Below are 18,845 nucleotides of genomic sequence, written 5' to 3'. Positions count from 1 at the left end.
TCAAGAGATGATGTCTCTACACCTAGGTGGCTTGAGAAGAGAGTATTTGTAGTGTCTGATGGCACCTCACACACCTGGAGAAAAATAAATTTAATGCTACTAAAAATTAATAAATTTTTGCTACTTTGGAGCTGAAGTAAAGGTAAATTTTAGTGCTACCTTTTATAAAATGCATTAGTACTATACCTGAAAAATGTGTTTGGCCCAAAGAGTCTAGAAAACTGTCAACTGTTTTTTCTTTTCTGCTAAGTGGATGCTTCTCTCCCACATTATGCTTAATCAAGGTTTAATACCTCACCGCACCTCTATCTTGCAATGCTTTGCAATTAGAAACTTGTACCTTTACGGACTCTGTGGGTGCTATGCATGGGGCACCGTCAGGTCAGCCAGGCTCTGAATGGTTTTCCCAGGGCCAATGTTAGTTATAAAATAACACCTTGGCATTTGTACTTACACTGGACAGTATCTCTAGGTGCATAAGGTATGCATGGTCATGTGCTGCTTGCAGATAACCAAGGCAAAGCAAATACCATCTACAACGAGGGGAAAACAGCGGCTGCTGTGTTAGTGGGAACGCTGCATTTGCCACCACCCACAGAGGCATGCAGAGCTGCCAGCACAAAAACTTCTCAGCAGGAGACCTCTCCCTAACTCCAGCTATGTCCCAAACCTCCAAAAAGATGTCATAATCTTGCTTTAGCAGTCTCTTCTTCCTGTCAAGCAGTGGACACGGGCTATTTAATTCTGAAGTACTTGGCATTTCTTTTGAACTTCATACAGAGGTTATAGGACCAGGCTAAAGGCTGCTTTAGACACTGGAGCCCTGCAGTTGGAGGTAGATGTGCATCTCTTGTCTTTGGAGTTTGGTACTAACTTAGATTTTCTGTTTATTGTTGGGAAAAAGCTAGAGAAAAAAAATATTTTTACAGTATTTTCTATTCCAGATTCTGAAGTGCTTGACAGGCGGCAGAAGTCCAAGACTCACCACAGTCAAAGGGTGGAAAGCGCTTCCTAAACACAAACAAATGAACAAGCAGGCAAACAACAGGCATAAAACCAAATAGGGAAAATGACACAGAGAAACCCCAGCTCCAGGAGTCGCAGAGGATTTCTGTGAAGGAGCAAAACCCAGTGCTATCAATGCCACTTTTATTCTGCTGCAGCATATTTGGTGGCTGGGAGACCGTGCGCTCAGGGCAAGGACTAGGAATATTCTTTCTCTCAGAAAATTGAAAATATAAAACACAAGACTATGCTAGCAGCATATTCCCATTATTAATTAAACTTTTGAAGCAGAAGTATAATATTGAAAATAAAATTCTACCCAGAGAAAAGACCCTTTAGTGTTATTTTTAATTACCACAGCTTAAAATGACAAGCCCTCAAAGAATGAAGATATTTTTCTACTGACATAACAGATTATCAAAAGTTTTTTAGACACTGAGATGCATTGAACATTTACCTAATTCAACCTGATACTTAACTCTTGAACCTTCAATGGATGGAGGAAAGATCAAGTTTACCTCAAACTTGGCCCTATTCATCTTGCAGATACCTTTTTTCCTCTAAATACCAGATCCTAACCATAGACAGCCCTATGCAAATACTTCCCTTATTTACCTGTGGTTTTTTTTTTTTGTTTGTTTGTTTTTTGTTTTTTTAATTTCTTAAGTTCTGATAAAAAGTAAAATTAATGCTGGATCTTTCAGTAAGCAGATCAAAAAAAAAAAGGGGGGGGGGGGGACAAAAAGATGGTATTTTTAAGAAAAGCAGCAGCACTTAGAAGAGAAAAACATGGTACCTGATCATGATTGCACTTCTCATGTTCTTTACTTGGCTTGCTGTAAAAACAAACAGAGCAAACCTGAGCTGCACAGCTGAAAGCCAGAGGAAGCCAGAGTTACCCTACAAAAGGAAACACTGCGGAGATAACAGCACCCACAGACAAGCACAGGGTGGGATTTGAGATTGTGAGCACCTCTTTTAAGGCAGGCACCTAAACTGGGTTAGGTACCACTGGCTGTCTCTGGGGTGGAAGCCTTGCTGGCACAGGGCAACTCCGTTCCCCACCAGCCACAGGGAAAGTCTCAACAAATGGCAAAGCCCCAAAATCCATCTTCCAGACCACTGACATCAGGTGAATGACCCCTTCCCTTCTTCAAATGAAAAAACAGATGTAACAGAAGTGTACAAGGCACAGGTGGCTGGGGGAGAGGGTGAGAAAAACAGGTTAGAATGAAAAGAAAAACCATTAAAACAAATCAAAAGAACTTTAAAAACTGCCCTTTTTCCTCAAAGGAACACAGTAATTAACAAATAGGGTTTAATCCACACAGATATAATTTTTGGCTCACTGCTCTTTTGGGGCTGTAACCAGTATTTATCTATATTTAATCTTGATGCTTTTCATGGCCTGGAATCTCCTGACTGTGCTGGATAGCAGACACAGAAGGGCTGTTAAAATCCCTTGATTTCAGCCTGTGCTCGCTTCAGTCAGGGAGGCTTTTCAATAAAGCTGCTCTGGGCATTGGCATTACCAAGAAAAGAATGTGGCCAGTTACTCACAGTAACTGCACTAAGCAGTGAAATTACTCTGGATTTATATGTGACAAGAGTTTTAGCCCAATGTACCAATCCAAACTCTCAGTATCCTGGGACTTCACAAAGTCAGGCAAGTTCTGAAGTCAGTCTGACCCAAATGTCAGTGCAGAAATCTGTTTTTAAAGCAGTTTTCAAAGAAATAAATCACATACTCTCCCTCTTTCTCAGAAAAAAAAAAAAAACAAAAAAAAACCAAAAAACCAAAAAACTTATAAAACCAGATCTACTTTTGTTTTGAAAAACTGTTCAAGTCAGTTAAAAACAAACAAACAAAAACCAAACCAAAACAAAAACATGACACATTTAAATACCAGTGCAGGCAAAATTCCTGCCAAGGATGGTTTCTCTAGGCAAATAAACCAAGAAATGTATCACTTTCTAAGTCCGGAGAAGAACTTTAGAAACTCCAGGCCAAAAGCAGCCTTTGGGCAATATTCAAGGCTGTCAAGACACATAAAGCAGCATTAAAATAATCCTCCAGCATCAGGTAAATACTAAATGCAGGTACCATAGGCATTTCTGGGGGACAAAGGCATGGCTGGCATTGACTTCAGTGGGCTAGGAAAAGGCTTTTCCACGATTAAGGAATGCCATCACTCCAAGGGCTCTCTTTATTACCAGAAAAAAAAAAACAAAAAAAACCAAACTACAATGGAGAGAAGTAAAGTAGGACATAAAATTTTATTCTGAAATGATCTCTGGCCACAACAATAAAATGTAACAAATATTCACTAGAACAGTCTTAACTCCTGTCATCAGCTGTACAATACATACAGTATCATAAAACTGGCCACTAGGATTAAAACCCCACTACAACATCTTTAATGTTAAGTGGCAACAGCAGCATCTCACAGAAAAGTATACATACATATATACACAGTCCACATTCAATCGTTTTTCACATGTTTTCAGTACACACAGTTGCAGCATATTACAGTCACGTGTCTAAGTCGTTGCCCAATAAAACCCCAAGCTACTGCTTAGACGTCGTTGTAGAGCAGTCGAACTGAGTAATTACAATTTGTAGCAGAGATGTACAAGCCCCTCAAAACAATAATTCACAAATGTTTTTGTTTTATTTAAATGCTACCGTAGCGTTAAACTGGGCAATATTCTAATCTTTACCGACTGGAAAAAGATAAAGTGTTCTTTTTGTACGTATCACAAATATCGATGGAAAAAAATACTAAAAAATGGAGAGCATTAAATAATGCACACCCTTTCCGAAAGATTCTAATATTGCCCAATGCTACTTGTGTCTAAAGTGTTTCCAACGTTCCCATGAAGTCATTTATAACTTCAAACCACCCACCAAGTTAAAAGTGGCTTAAGTGCCTTGCACCCAAATTGTAAAAATCCCTGGCCACCTTTATAAGAGCCAGGCACATATAAAAGGAATGCACTTTGGTTCATACCAAATGCCCTGGGATTAAATCACACTATAAAACTAAAGAGTCTGAGGTAAATTTTTACAAATACAGTTGATTTCTGTCTAGTGTTACCGTAACAAAAATTTATTTAAAAAAAAAAAGAAAATCAATTTGATGTTAAAGTACAACCAATGAGGAAGGGCCGTCTTTAACCCCTTAGCGAGATGTCCTACAAGAACAGAGTGTCCTTTCCACCCCAGCAGTGTGATTGCCTTATTGTTTCTGTTAAGGCCTCGATAATCTACAGGATGTTTTAAAACAGGTTCAGCGTTTAAAAATAGGTTTCATCCCTACGCTCCAGTATTCCAAGGGTTAAAGAGGCCAAGATGCATGCCCTACAACATGGCATTGGTAACAAAAGGCACATTGTTAACACCAAGGGCACAATCCATCCTCTATTGTTAATCTACACATCTTGCATCACTCTGTTGTTCCAATACACTTCAGTGGTAATGAACACTCCAGTGGTGCAAGAAACTGAGCCAAGTGAGACTGCAACCAAAGACAAGACAACACTGTGCTATTACTAAATCTGAAAATAGCTCAGACATCTCCAGACAATGGTAACATGTGAGACTAAGCACTGTTTCCAAGCCAACTTCTATCAGCCTAATTATCAGAGCCCTTATAATAAAATCACACCAAAGCAAGAGGCAACGTCTTCTCCCCCCCGCCCCCCTCCTTTTTTACACGTATAAATAAGCTACAATAAAAAGCAGCCACATAACTTAGAAACCTTGATGTAGCTGCTTCTTTAGTATAGAGGAAGTTCCACTATATCTGGGTTAAAAAAATAGCTCTGCACACTATATTTTGGCCTTAAAGTTTCCGGTAGCATTTATGAAGAAGGTTGGTCATAAATGCGTTATTGGCATTACGAACTGGTTACATGTAAAAGAAAATTTAGTGGTTTTAGCCCATTAATGACCCATGAACCTTATGAATGTTTTCATCTTCAATTGTCATGAAAGGCAGGAACACGAATCAAGGTTATCTTCAAAATACACTAAGGGGGAGGCGATACTTTTTCCACCCCTCACGTAAGTAACCCCATTTCTTAACTTTTGCGGAAAGAGCTAAGGTAGAAAGGAGTGGTAAAGCCAAGTAGTTGGTGGAGGAAGTAAAGAATCCCAGTTACTGTAAAAAAATACACAGTACTGTATTCCCACAGTCATGGGAGTCAGCTAATTTTATAGGAAAATTAATATATCTCTTTTCCAGACTTAGAATTTACTGACCATAACTTACTGGATATTCATATTCCAAAAGCCACTTCTCTTAGCTGTATTACTATATTTCATTTTTAACATGATTTCACACATGTTTACATATTGCACTTACACACATTGTATAAAGTTGTGAACATTTAACACTAAATAATTTACTTTGACTAGAGGCAGGAAATGATCTTTTTTTTTTATATATATAAAAAAAGTAATAAAGATGGTTGATTGATGCTCTAATTTTTACAGTTATCAATCAACAAATACCATCCTCTACTCAGAAATTATTTTTGGAGCTTCTTTAGGTGTTGACTTTTTGGCAAGAAGTTGAGTGATATGTTTCCTGAGAATTCTGTCGTTTCATACTTCTATCCCTCCCCCAGTCTTACATTAAATTAAAAGACAAACCAAAACAAACAAACAAACAAAATTAGGCTGTAAGTGGTAAATCTTAATGAACATGAAGAACAACTTAACCGGAAACTTTCTTGGCCTCTCAGGGGACCATGCTTTAAGTGTTTTTCATAATTTGTACACGTAACTTAGTAAGATCTGTGCATATAAAGGTTGCTTATAGTAAAGTTATTGAGGTTTTATGCAATCCATTCTAGTCTCTCTCATCCTAACATCCATAAACCCTTCTAGATTATATTCTACTTTATTTAAAATTCCCTTTTCATATGCTGTTTTATACATCTAATGTAGACCACAGTCATTGCATGTGATGAGATACCGGTCTTAGATTTCAAACTGTTCCTGTTGAAAACATGCTACAATGTGTAAATATTTCTCATGTAGGTCTAGATATTATTCCTCAGTAAAGACCATCTTTCTTCCATGAATATAACTAAAAGTAAAAAAAATGAAATACCAAACATCAGCACACACACACATGAACAAATCTATACATATCTCTAACTGCTCCTTCAAAATCATTTTCAGCTACAAGCGCCAAAGATTGAGCCAAATTCCAGTCATTTACCTTTTCTTTGATATTTCTCCTGTGTTAGTAAATACCTAAGGTGGTGCCTGCCAAGTGAAATGCTTTCCAAAGCAGATCTTTGCATCTACACCTATGCTCTCTAAAGAAAGGTACCTGTCTACAGAAAACCATACAGTAACATAGTGTTTGCCCCTACGTACAGATTTGATCTGAAGTGTAAATGTACCAGAGAGGTCACAATCGCTCAGATAGACATTGTCAGAAGAAATAAAAACAACCTATGAAATTCATGTAGCATTAACAGTCTGGAAGTTACAGTATAAAACTGACAAAACAAGCACTTCTGCCTATGTGATTCAGGGAAGCCAAGCTGCACATGAGGAGAGAAAATAGAAAAAAAAAAAAACAAAGAGAAACCCAGTGTGAATCCTCAGTGTTATATACCTGAAATGAAGTCCAGAATGTTTTGCTTTACCTGACTTCAGGGTTAGGAAGCAACTCATCGGTCACTTTCAGATTTAGAGAAACAGACATACTTTCAGCTTCATTCTTTCAGGCCTGTTCCTCTCACTCTAGCACATGGCATGTACAGTAGAGAGTCTATTTTAGCCCTAGAAGTTTTTTTTTTTTTTGCATTACATATGAACGATCATTTTAATCAAAAACATTACTCTCTAATAGAGAAAGCATTCCACAGGCGGTGACTGTCTCATTACTAGGTGATACCACTACTTTTTCTGGGCTACCATACAGCAAATGACAATATTACATGCTATGGCTCCATTTCAGATAACAAGTTTGCAGGTGCTTAACTGTATTTCTTTGAGAATTCTCCCTGGAGTCCAGTCAGGCATAGGTGTTAGTGTTTGCAGGATCAAGACCCATACCCGTAAACTCCAGAAGAGCCTTACGAATTTACCCCAGGTGAAACTTAATATGAACCATGGAAGAGAAAGGTTAATACCTTTGACACCACGCTGCAATGCATGACAATCATGTTGTAACCAGTGGCCTGCCACTGATGTTTATTACTGTGTCACACTAGTTACAGTAAGGCTAATTGTACTGTAGAAGACAAACATTTTAAAAAATAAGTATAAAAACTTAAAGCATTGTCCCCGTGTTTTTATAAAAACAAAATCAACATTTCTTACATTTAAAATGAGTGCTGAAAGATACAAATGAATAAAGTTACTGAGCAAATAAAAATGTATTATCTGAGCTACTTTTTCATACAAATAAGGCTCAGCCACATTGTATCTCTTGTATTAACAGCATTGGGTTTTTCAAACTCAGCTAACGAGTTTTGGCAACACTGTTCTTTGCTGAATATTCCCATTGGCATCTGTCATCTGTGCCAAATTAGTCCTCAGTTTTGAAGCTGAGCTTGAAGTCGGAGGTAACTTGGAAATCGATGTTATAGCACCAGTGCTCTCTGTAATTCTCTTTGCCGAGGCTTTCTCCCCAGTTGGAGGCTTTGGCAACCGTCTCCTTAGCCAGGGATGCCGCAAAGCCTGGCTGGGTGTCATACGGATAGCGGGATCCCATTCTAAACACTGTTTTAAAAAGTCAAGGAAGAGGGGATCATCACATCCCTTTAATGCATTACCCCATTCTCTGCTCTCTGGCGGGCCGCGTAGTTTTCCCCTCCGAGAGCGTCCACCATTAAGTATTACAGAACCATCAGACAAGGTTGTGATGGTGCAGTAGCGGGGATAACCCTTAGAGCTCACAAAGTTTTTGGCTCGCTTGGATGAATCCAGGAGTTTTGGGGAAGGCATGCCCAATAGCTCGATCATACAAGCCAGCTGGTCTCCTTCATCTTCTCCAGGCAAAAGTGGGTAACCGGTGAGGAGTTCTGCTAAAATACACCCCAAGCTCCACATGTCTATGGGCATCCCATAACGAGCACCAAGGATGACTTCAGGCGCACGGTAAAAACGCGACTGAATGTAAGTGTAGACACGCTGGTGCTCGTAACAACTTGAGCCAAAATCAATCACTTTAATACCACTTCTACCCTGTTGCTTTAACAGAATGTTCTCAGGCTTAAGGTCACAGTGAATGATTCTATTTTTGTGCAAAGCATCCAAGCACTGTAAAATTGAGTGGGCAAACTTGCGGACCAAAGGCAGGCTAAAGCCCTGAAACTTGTTTTTCTTTATTAATTCGTACAGGTTCATGCTCAGCAATTCAAATGTCATGCAGATATGGCTGCGGAATGTGAAGTTTTCCAACATGTGAATAACATTCATGTTGTTATCCTTATCTTGTTTCCGGAGGTGCTCCAGAATCCTAATTTCTTCCGCAGCTTGGCGGTGGAAACGCTTTTCATTTCTCACCATTTTTAGTGCCACATGCTGATGCATCTTGTGATCGTAGGCCTTCACCACCTGCCCAAAGCTTCCTTTCCCTATAACTTTCAGGACTTCGTATCTGTACGCAATATGATCGTGGGGCACTTGCACGTAAGACCCCTGGTCATCATCGTACCCGCCGTTGTTTGGACCACCAATCACACCTTGCCGCTTCTTTGCATTTGGACCCAAAAAGTATATTTCAGGGTAGCAAAAAATCTCGTGATGCTCAAAAGCTGTTAATTTTTGCATGTATTGCTTCATTGCCTGCTCTGGTGTCATAACGGAGGCTTTCACCTTCCCTGTTCCATCCGTAGATTTTAAAGAGCTGGAGCTCCCTTGTCGTCTGTGAGCACTCTCTGACTGTCTGTCCTGAACCACTGGCAATCCAGATTTGCCTAGCGTTGTAAGTCCGTTCGGCTGCGTTGTCAGAACCGTCCTCTTGTTACTGTTATCTTCAAACAGCTGTTGAACCTGGATTTGTCCATGGCTACCAACATGGAGGTGCTCATTCATCGTGTGCTTACTGCCTCCAACCTGAAATTGGAAATAAATACATACCCAGTTAACAAGAAAGGCATAAACTCTTCTATGCTTCACCATTCATTCTGAACCCAACACTTCAAAACAAAGTATTTTCTTAAAATTCAGCTGTCTACAGCTAATGTAAACAATACAACATACATACTACAACACTACTAGATGCTACTACACCCTCCAGATCCTACTTTCTCAAATTCCACCTTGGTGATTCTCTGAAATGTTTGTAACAAGGCCGTCAATGATGTGCTACAACGTTAAGCGAACAATTCTTCCAAGGAACCTTTAAGGCAACAGTTCTGTTACACCAGGAAGTATGCTTGAGGGATATTAAATCAGATTTCAGAGTAGCAGTTTTATTTATGCTGAAGATCAATATATAACGCCTGCTAGAACTTACATAGCTAGGGCTCTCCCAATCACCTGTTCTCAGAAATAAAAATTTTAACTTATTCTAAAACTAGCTGGATATCAAAAGCTCCAGACACAATTTTAAGCAGTGAGGAATGTGCTGGGACCTGCACAAAGAGGAGAAGAACCTGGACATTTCTCAAGTTCGAGAGCTGCCATTCACTGCTTGCGATTGAGACAGCCCCTATTCAGCAAAGCACTCAAATCAATGTATAAGCATAAGTACATCCCTCAGCACTTTGCCACGCCAGCCATATAATGACTTTTAACCAAGATGAGATCTGGGGCCTGATACAGACTTGAATGGGAAGAAAATCTTTGCCTTGAAGAACATACATGCAACTTTATTTTATAGGGATGGAGAAAGTATTAGTTGATCCTACAGATTACATTGGTTCTTTACAGTTTTCACAAGGGAGAAGAAGCACTCAGCATTTTCAAGCAAAGAAATACTGGAGAATGAAAACAGCTAGTGCAAGAAACCTGTTACTTTTAAGGAGAAACAGGAAATTTACAAGCATATACTTGCCACTAAAATAGCTGTCCTTAAAATTCCTCATTTGCTCTAAAGCAGAGGATAATTATTCTGTCTTTTCTGCCTGGTCTTAGACAGACGTGGGAAGAATTCCCCTGCTGTCTCTCCAGCTGATTCACCAGCCTTAATATTTATGCCAAATTACCAACCCAAAGTTCACTGATACTGACAGACAGATGATCAAGCCAGGGTTGAGAGCACTTTTAATCTGAACCTTATTTTTTCTATGCAGCTAAGGAAAACATGTTCCCTGTTCACTTCAGGTTGCTGAAATGAAATCAGAAAACGACAGTTGTGTGCAGTGATATGAGGCACTGAAATCTGTCCTGCAACTGCAGAGGTGCTTCCTAACAAAAAAGCCAGGACAAGCAATGCAGATTCTAGCACCATTTTTGCTTGTGTTAAGGTATCAGTCAGATATTGCAGGAACTTGGTTTTGTAATTTCACTAAATTGCTCCCAAGGAGTATCCAACTTGCAAAGGTTTCGCCTTTGGATAATATTTTGAAATTTGCAGCTCATAAGCTCACACAATGCAAGAACAAGAGCTCTCAGAGACTGTTTCTGCTGAGTTCACTGTTCTCCTGTTTCCATTTTGACTCACGCTGAATGACTGGTCCGTTTTATTTCATCACTGCAGTCGGACTGCGTAGGTTTATTTGCAGAGCAATTTCAGCTCGTGCAATCAGATTTGATTGATCTCATAGAAAGTGCCACCACACAATGGCAATTCAGAGCAAAGGCACCTGTAACATTCAAGCACAAGGAAGATATATAGGATATTGACATTAATTGTCTTCCTGGTTTGATATCTCAAAAGCACCAGGGAATTGCCTACAGGGATTCCTGCAGGCCAAGTTTGAAGCACACTCCTGCATCAGTCTCGTTAAGGTTGTCCTGATCCTGTATATGCAGCAGTGACTGAACCTAAGAGGATTTGGCCCCAAGAGCTGCTAAGAGGTGCACCTCAGAAGAACTGGATCTGGTTTGTAAGATGTGTTTGGAGGTTCAGTGCATGCTGCATGGTAAAATTCCCTATGAGAGAAATGCACAACAAAGCTGCAGAGTAACTGTACAGACTACAAATACTTCAGCCAAGAAACTCCAGGTACAAACACTTCTTCTGCAGGGCTGCTTGACCAGCAAGGCAGCACATACCTAGGTAAACTGGGAGCAGATTATACTAACGGATGGCCAATGAGAAAGAAAAAGCACAGGGAGAAAAACATCTCTCAGAATTTCTTAACACAAGTGCTCATTGACACAGTTCACATTTTGAATTAATTTTCCTTTTATTTCCACTTGAGTCGCCTGTTTTCACAGTTAGCTATTTTCTGCCCTTCCCAAGCACTGCACGTTTCAATAGATGTGCTGCGTAATTCTTCAAACTTCAGTGGTTTGCTTTGTACCAGGGCTTTGGAAAAAAAAAAAAACAAAAAAAAAACACAAACATTTGTCCACTTTCAAAAGTCCGCTGGGACTAAGGAGTTCTTCTTCCTAAAAAGCACGTTTGTAAACACGTCTCTAAAGTGTAAACCATGTAGCTCTGCTTCCTGTACCTTGAGGCAGCCTCGCTGTTTCCCTTGCTGCTCATAGGGTTGTTGTTTTTTTGCAAGCAGCAGAATGAAATCAGCAGCATTATCCCAGCTTCACCCCAAATCTACAGTGACCGGTTCTGCCAGTTGCAGTCAGCTGCTGCTGGGGAATGCAAATGCAGATGCAGATGGTAGCACTGGTTTTCTTTGTGGAAGAAAAGCCACTAAATCAGCACAGGCTCTGCTCCAAAGCTTGTGGGGGAGATGACAGCTCCCTTTTCTTTCAAAAACCCCAGCGGGAGTTTCAGAGGTATCGGACACATCGCAGCAGAAGAACCACCACCTTTTCTTCTCCTTCCTATCAGGATGAGCTGAGGTCTGGATTCTCACCAGCCCTTTGCTCTGCCTATCTGCTTCTGCCTACCGGCTGCCTGAGATTTGCTGTCAAGTTGGGGCTTGCACTGCTCACACGCTGCACAGGCTTCACCGGTGACGCTCCAAGTTCCCCAAACCACAGCTAATGGGCTTGGGAAGCTACAAAGGGCTACAGCCCTCTCCGTCCTGCAGCAAACTGCTCACGGCTCGCATGATCTCCATCAGCCTTTCATCCGAAACCACGAGCCCGAGAGGTTTATAATGCGTCTCCCTGCTGCATCTGGGCCCATAAATTCCAGAACCAACAACCTATGTACACAGCCAACAGCCTGCACACACTTACACACCTTACTTACTACAATATTTGATTGCCTGTGCTCAGACCCATACACGCCTTCTAAGATTTGCATGTTTTTAGAGCACACAGCTTCAAAAACGTCTTGATGTGCACACTTCTACATAAACATATTGAAATACCAGGTAAGCTTGAACTCGAAGAGCTAATATTGAATGTTCTAGCAACATCAACCGTAAAACAGCAAATATTACAAGGTTTTTTCCTCTCACTGCAGTGTTTCGTAACTTCAGAATCACTGCTACGATTCTGCTTTAACTTGGGTTTGCTCAGTTTATGGAAATGGATGGCTAAGCTGAAAACAATTCATGCAATCTTTGAAACAAAGACACCAAGAAAAACGCAAGCAAAAATTATTTTGTTCTTTTTCTTTCTCCTCCCTCCCCGCCCCTCCCAAAATGGATTTAAAGACAGAAGCGGACTACAGAACTACGCCTAGATGACAGAGGTGTGACGACACAGTGGTGGCATAAAACTGAGTCCTGCCTGCTAACAAGAAGGTAAACTGACAATTCTCCTGGGGTGCCTCTCAGCCAGCGCAATGGTTTGTCTCAAAACCTCCTACAGGACTGGAATGGCTGTCTGTAGGATCCAATGCCATCTTACTTAACCAATCTGGTTAAGTATCAAATACTTATTCTGCATGGTGTCTTCCAAAACCAGTAACACATTATGCAGTTATACCACATCGCATCTTTTCTGTAAAACGAAACAAAACCAAACAAATTAAAATAAAATAAAACCCATACTCGGTGTGCTATTAACACCCTATAAAAGTATTCAAGACTGACCCGTGCTTCAGTTACATGTTATCATTTTATTTTGAGCAAAACCCCAGAAAAAAAGACTTTCCTATCAGTCAGAATCTAGAAGGATTCGTAAAATGAATCCCAGTAATAAAGCAATCGTATGATGTCCTGCAGAAACACTGCACGGGAATAAGATGTCTTCATCTGCTGTTACTCTGTACAGATGAAAAACACCGTGCCAAAGTAATAATTTATTTAAAGAATAAATGCTGCACTCTAAACCCCTTTCTTTACAGTACTTCCAGGCATGCCAGTTTCAGCCCCAGTGAGCCTACCACGCTCGAGGCATATGGTATCAGGTGTAGCATGCTTCACTGCCTATTTTGTTGACTACAGCCTGAATAAATGTACAAAAGGCCCTTTTTCCTTGATAAATGAATTCAACAGCATTCCTCTGTTCAGAACTAAAAATAGCTGCTAATTAGCACGATAACAATAATGCAGGATTATCATAATGGTTTTATTATGAGTGTGGGTTTTATACACTGAAAAAAGACTAAGCCCTTGTCCTAAAGAGCTTGTGTTCAACAAGAGCTGTAGAAAAAAAAAAAAAAAGAAAAAAAAAAAACAAATCATTTGGATTTTTCGTTGCTGTCACACACGGCCAACATAAGCTTATTTTTGAAAAGTTAACATTGACTTTACACTGCAAATATTTTCAGAGACAGAACTATGCTTCAGGAGCGATACTGATTCATAAATTCCCTTCCACCTGTCTGGGCTATGCTGTGCATATGCAGTGGGCCTGGATACTCGTGGGGCACCCCTGTGTATTACCCATGTTGAAATCAACAAGGACACTCCGTGTACCCTACATCCAACCTTCAGGGAAGCTGATGTGCACATGTAGGAGAGATGTGCCCAGATGTTCTGCGCTCCCCATGGCACAGCCACCAACTGTCAGAGCCCAAGTTTCAGATGTCCTCCCAAAGAAACCGAGGTAGCTTCACTTTCCCCTAAGCAAAAGTTTTATGCAGAAGAATCACCCAAAGAAACCTAGGCAGAGCAAGGTCGTGACTGTCTACTTATTTCCACTCAAAGATGACAGCATTTCTGTGGCAATTTATTACACAAACATATCAGAATAGGAAGATGTTTTCTTTGTTTCTTCTTGCTTTAAAAACAGCTGCACACAACAAAACAATTTGCAGCATGTGACCCACCAGATCTTCAGGTAACAGACTCCAGGGATCTCTGTTCCATCATAAATTATTATTTTTTAATTATATAATTTCAAGATTAAGGCTGAATGATGCAAAAGTATATGGTTACACTCGTCCCTGGTGGCAAAAGAAAACAGGCCTGCTGCAGGGAAATCTTGGAAAGGCCTTGAAGAAAGAGGGCACTGAATGAGGCACTGTAAATGGGTTGTTGTTACAGTCCTAGACAGGAGGAGAAAAAGATTAAGACTGCTTTACTGCAAGAGAAACAGGAAGAGTGCAGAACGCAGGGATATGTGCCAAATAAGAAAGAACAGAGATGGAGGTAGGCAGGAGACAAGAGTCTGGGAGAGAGACTCACAGACGGGTGGGGATTTACATGAGCAAAGCAGCAGGCAGGCAAGATAATCTCTACTGCAGCATGTCAAGTGGATGCAAGCACACCGTAATGAAACAGGACAGAGCAAATAGGAAACGATTCCAATCATCAATGCAAAAACTTAGGGCTTCAAAAGAGAAAACAATGACTAGGAGAGGAAAATGAGGAGGGCAAGGGATTGGGAATGAGTTCACGTTTTCCATCGCAAGCATCCAAAAAGATAAAGTCACGGACTGAGACAGGCAAGAGAATGCCTAGGATGAAGCCCCAGATCTTTGAAAATAAACAAAACCTTTCCCTGGTACAACACACAACAGTCTGCTTAGCAACAAAGGCTGCTGTGACTGCAGAGACTGCAGCCAAAACCTCTGCCCTGTTACATGAAGCCCGTGCATCTCCCCGCTCGCCCCCCCCAGGCTGCTGTGCCCTGCCAAACACCAAACGTCACTAGAAAGAGGGAGGCAACAGCTCTGCTACAGGCTAGATCACACAACTGCTGCAAGAAAATACGGCAGGTAGCGGACTTCTCGTCTGTCTGAATTCAAAGAAAAACTTTTTGGCTTAAAGAAAAAGCTCTCTTCCATCTCAGTCTCTCCTCACAATCAGTGTATACACGATGCACACGTGCACAGGCAGCCACAGGCAAGTTCAGCCACTTAAGCAAACTATACCTCTGAGAGTCTGAAACACAGAAGAGAAATATCCGTTTCATTTTTAGCTATTAGAGAAGTTAAAATGACACAACGGGGATGAAAACACAGTACACAGACAAATACAAGGAAATAAAATGGTTTAGGAAAACCGAAATGTTCCATTTCAAATAGGTTTGATTGGAGGAAGCAGTGGGACACAAAAGTCACTGCGTTTCAGCCGGTGTCAGCTGAGGTCAGTAGGCCTGAAGTTTAGAGAATGCTCGCTTAACATCTATAACCATTTTTTTGGTTAAAATCCAGCATTCTGATGTCACATCTGATCCTTACCGCAAAAAGTTATGTTAGCCAACCACAAAATAACAACCTACACAACTCACAGAGGCAGTCTGAGGTATTTCTGTAATAGTACCCAAGGCTAAATAAATACTGGAGAGTAGAAACGTATCGCAAAGGCAAGGCTGGGTCTGCAACACTCAGAATCCAGAGGGCCTTGAAACACAGCAGTATAACGCTCCATCACCCTTGAGTGCTTCCATTAGGTATTCCATCTGTACGTACGCATATGCACACACATATATGCTGAATATAAACATATGCATGCATACACAGTGAAATATGTATAAAAATACTGGAAACAGAAATATAACGCTCCAACACTCCTTGCATGCTTTCATAAAGACATCACCTTTATACACGTACGTACATAAAAATGTGTGCATCTATCTATAGACACTATACATTACATACACACATACATGTATGTATAAAAATACCAGGGTCTTGCGCTTCCAAAATTAGCTGGTAGTCCCAGATACACAGCTGGACCACTGGGCTTTCTCAAATCCTAAATTAAGTCTGGGCTCTGCTACATGTGGGCCCCTGCTATTTGTGGGCCCGTCTCCATGTACGATTTCATGACTGGTGCCCAGGCTGTTGGTACTATGTTTATTTTCCGTTTTTAAAGAAAAATTAAACCACCGTTCCACTTCTAAAATCGACCAGCACCTAACTGGAATGCAAATGTGCAAAACCCTGCCTTTGATAGCAATGAACTATTCAAATAAATATCCCAGCTACATAAATATACACTGATGTGGATCTTAAGTATGCAGCTCCACCTCGAATCTGCAAAATATTCATCATTCCTTTTGAGAACATCCAACGTACACTTGCATTTTTTTTAATTTAAGCCAATTCTTTCTATAAATGGATTTGAGTAAGACGCTTTTACCCCTGAAGCTACATGGAAAGTCACCGAAACACTAATATCTAAATGCATAGTTTCACCTTCCACCAGCCCGTAATCACATTACCATTTAAAGCCCTGCCATATGTTTACGAAGATAGTATGTGAGCATCCACCAAGAACTCATTAATTCTAAGAAAAGTATGCCATCAATGCCTCTCAGGGTCAGCCTGAGATCTTTCCTAATTTAAAAGGAAATGTATGCAATAAAAATTTCAGACATTTAGTGTTAACATGACAGCCTATAGACCCCTCTCTCCACGCCGTCGTGCCTCCAGGACAAGAGATACCCTCTCTCATCCATATATAGTGGCATACTCGGGAAGTTTCATTCCTGCTAGATTAACCAGGAGTGGGAGATAACGTGAGATAGCCCAGAACCGGAAAATAACATCCTTTTCATGCCATCGGTGCTCATTTCTTTAGGTAAACCACCGCAGCCATAAAGCCGGAGCCACCCGAGCGTTGCCCCTGCACCCAGCGGGAGCTGTTTCCAGGCAGGCAGCGCTCCCCAGACAGACAAGGGGAGCACAAAATACCCTCAGCTCGAAAAATGCGGTTACCAGAACACCCCTGTTTGGGAAGGGGGGTGATTTGAGAGTGAAAAACGAGCTGTAAAGCCAGACCCAAGAGGGGCAGAGGGGTGCGCCAGCCTCCCCTCAGCGCACCCGGGGGGTGCCCAGCTCGCACCCAGCCCCTCAGCCGCCCCCCCCCGGCCCCCAGCGCCCCGTGCCCCCCGCCCCGAGCCCGTGCTCACCGTGTGCGAGGCGTTGCTGGCCCTGAGCGGCGGCAATGCGAGGGGTGACGGCGGCCCGGTCCCAGCTCCTGCCCGGGCCCCCCCGGCTCCGCTGCCCGGCGAAGACTGCAGCGGGCGGCCGCTGTCCCCTGCCCTGCCTGCGGAGAGCACAGGGGTGAGCGCGGAGGGCCTCGCCTCGACCCCTGCTCCTTTATTTTTATTTATTCAGCCCCCCACCTTTCCTCCTCCCGTCTTCCCCAGCCGTCCCCGCGTTTATTTCTCGCTCCCCTTCTCCCCACTCACCGCCCCGCGCACCAGCCGCAGCCCGCAGCCCCCCGCCGGCCCCTCGCGCCCCGTTGCCGGGCGGGGGCCGGAGCATTGTTCCGGCACGAACGGCCCCGCGGCCGCCTCCTCCTCCTCCTCTCCTTCCTCCTCCTCCTCCTCTCCTGCCTCCTCCTCCTCCTCCTCCCCGCGCCCCACACGGCCCGGCCGGGGCGGCCCCCTCCTTACCGGCTGGGTAGGCGGCGGCGGCGGCGCTGCTGGCGGAGGGTTTCTTGGTTAACATGGCCGCTGGAGAGGAGGCAGAGGAAAACGCGTGCCAGGGCGCCTCTCCTCCGCTCCCCCTCGGCCTCTCCGCTCGGCTCCTGCCTCTCGGCCCCGCTCAGCTACAGCGGCACCCAGACGCGTCCTCCGCCGCATCCCCCTGGCCCCGGGCCCGCCGGGCAGAGCCTCCCAGGGCTCGCCGCCTCCTCCCGCAGCAGCAGCAGCAGCAGCAGCGGCGCTGCCACCGCAGCAGCCCCCGGCCCAAGCTCATCACCGCCCCAGCCCCCGCCCCGGTGGCCGCGGTCCCCTCGCGCGGAGGAGGGGGCAGCAGAAGGGCGGCCGGACGGGGCCCTCCTCCTCCTCCTCCTCCTCCTCCTCCTCCTTCTCCTCCTCCTCCTCCTCCTCCTCCTCCTCCTCCTCCTTCTGGGAGCAGCTCGCTGCGGGGGCAATGCCCGCCCCGCCGGCCGCCTCCCTCCGCTCCGCTCCTCCCTCGGCTCCCTCCGTGCCGCCACCCGCCCGTCCCCACAACGGCCCCGTGTGGAGCTCACACCCCAAACACTCCCCCCATGGACACCTCATCCCATACAGACGCTCCTCATCCCATACACCCGCTCCTCCTCCGTCCCGCAGCGCCCGCCCGGCCGGTGGTGCCCCCCCGGGCACAGCCATCTTGGGACGCGGCTTCTCCCCCCCTTCCCCGTCAGGGGGGCACCAAAAAATGGGGGGCACCGGCGGCTGTGGGGGCAAAGTTGGCACCCAGGGTGTGGACACACGGCACCCGGAATGCTTAACGGGGGGGAAACTGGAAAATGGCGGAGGGAGGAGAGGGTTTTGGCGGTGCCCCGAGCCCGCAGGAGGGGAGCGGGGTGTGGGGGGGCGTGAGGGGACAGCCGCCTCGCTGCCCCCTCGGTGCTTTGGGTGCCTGGTTTGTCAGCACGGGCGGCATTCCTGCCAAAAATAGGTGGTCGAGGAGTTGCTGGGCTTGGGACGGCGCTGAAAGGAGCTCTCCTACCGA

At 43.6% G+C, this 18,845-nt stretch overlaps 1 protein-coding gene across 3 annotated transcripts; it reads right to left on the bottom strand.

Moving 5' to 3' along the window:
- Positions 1 to 3,263: 3,263 nt before the first annotated feature.
- Positions 3,264 to 18,217, bottom strand: DYRK2 (dual specificity tyrosine phosphorylation regulated kinase 2). Of its 3 annotated transcripts, none has more exons than XM_027456100.3 (3): positions 17,798 to 18,215; positions 17,309 to 17,445; positions 3,264 to 9,091 (listed from the first exon to the last, which is right to left on the bottom strand). In XM_027456100.3, the coding sequence occupies exons 1-3, from the start codon at positions 17,850 to 17,852 to the stop codon at positions 7,490 to 7,492; spliced, it is 1,794 nt and encodes a 597-aa protein (XP_027311901.1). In that variant the 5' UTR covers positions 17,853 to 18,215; the 3' UTR covers positions 3,264 to 7,489. The 3 variants fall into 3 exon arrangements, with proteins under 3 accessions (XP_027311901.1, XP_027311896.1, XP_038040043.1); XM_027456095.3 differs by lacking the exon at positions 17,798 to 18,215 and adding an exon at positions 17,591 to 17,737; XM_038184115.2 differs by lacking the exon at positions 17,309 to 17,445 and having other exon boundaries at positions 17,798 to 18,217.
- Positions 18,218 to 18,845: the final 628 nt, after the last annotated feature.

Source organism: Anas platyrhynchos, chromosome 1, assembly GCF_047663525.1.
Source record: "Anas platyrhynchos isolate ZD024472 breed Pekin duck chromosome 1, IASCAAS_PekinDuck_T2T, whole genome shotgun sequence".
NCBI classification, from domain to species: Eukaryota; Metazoa; Chordata; class Aves; order Anseriformes; family Anatidae; genus Anas; species Anas platyrhynchos.
This window is presented reverse-complemented; position numbering and strand designations above follow the sequence as displayed.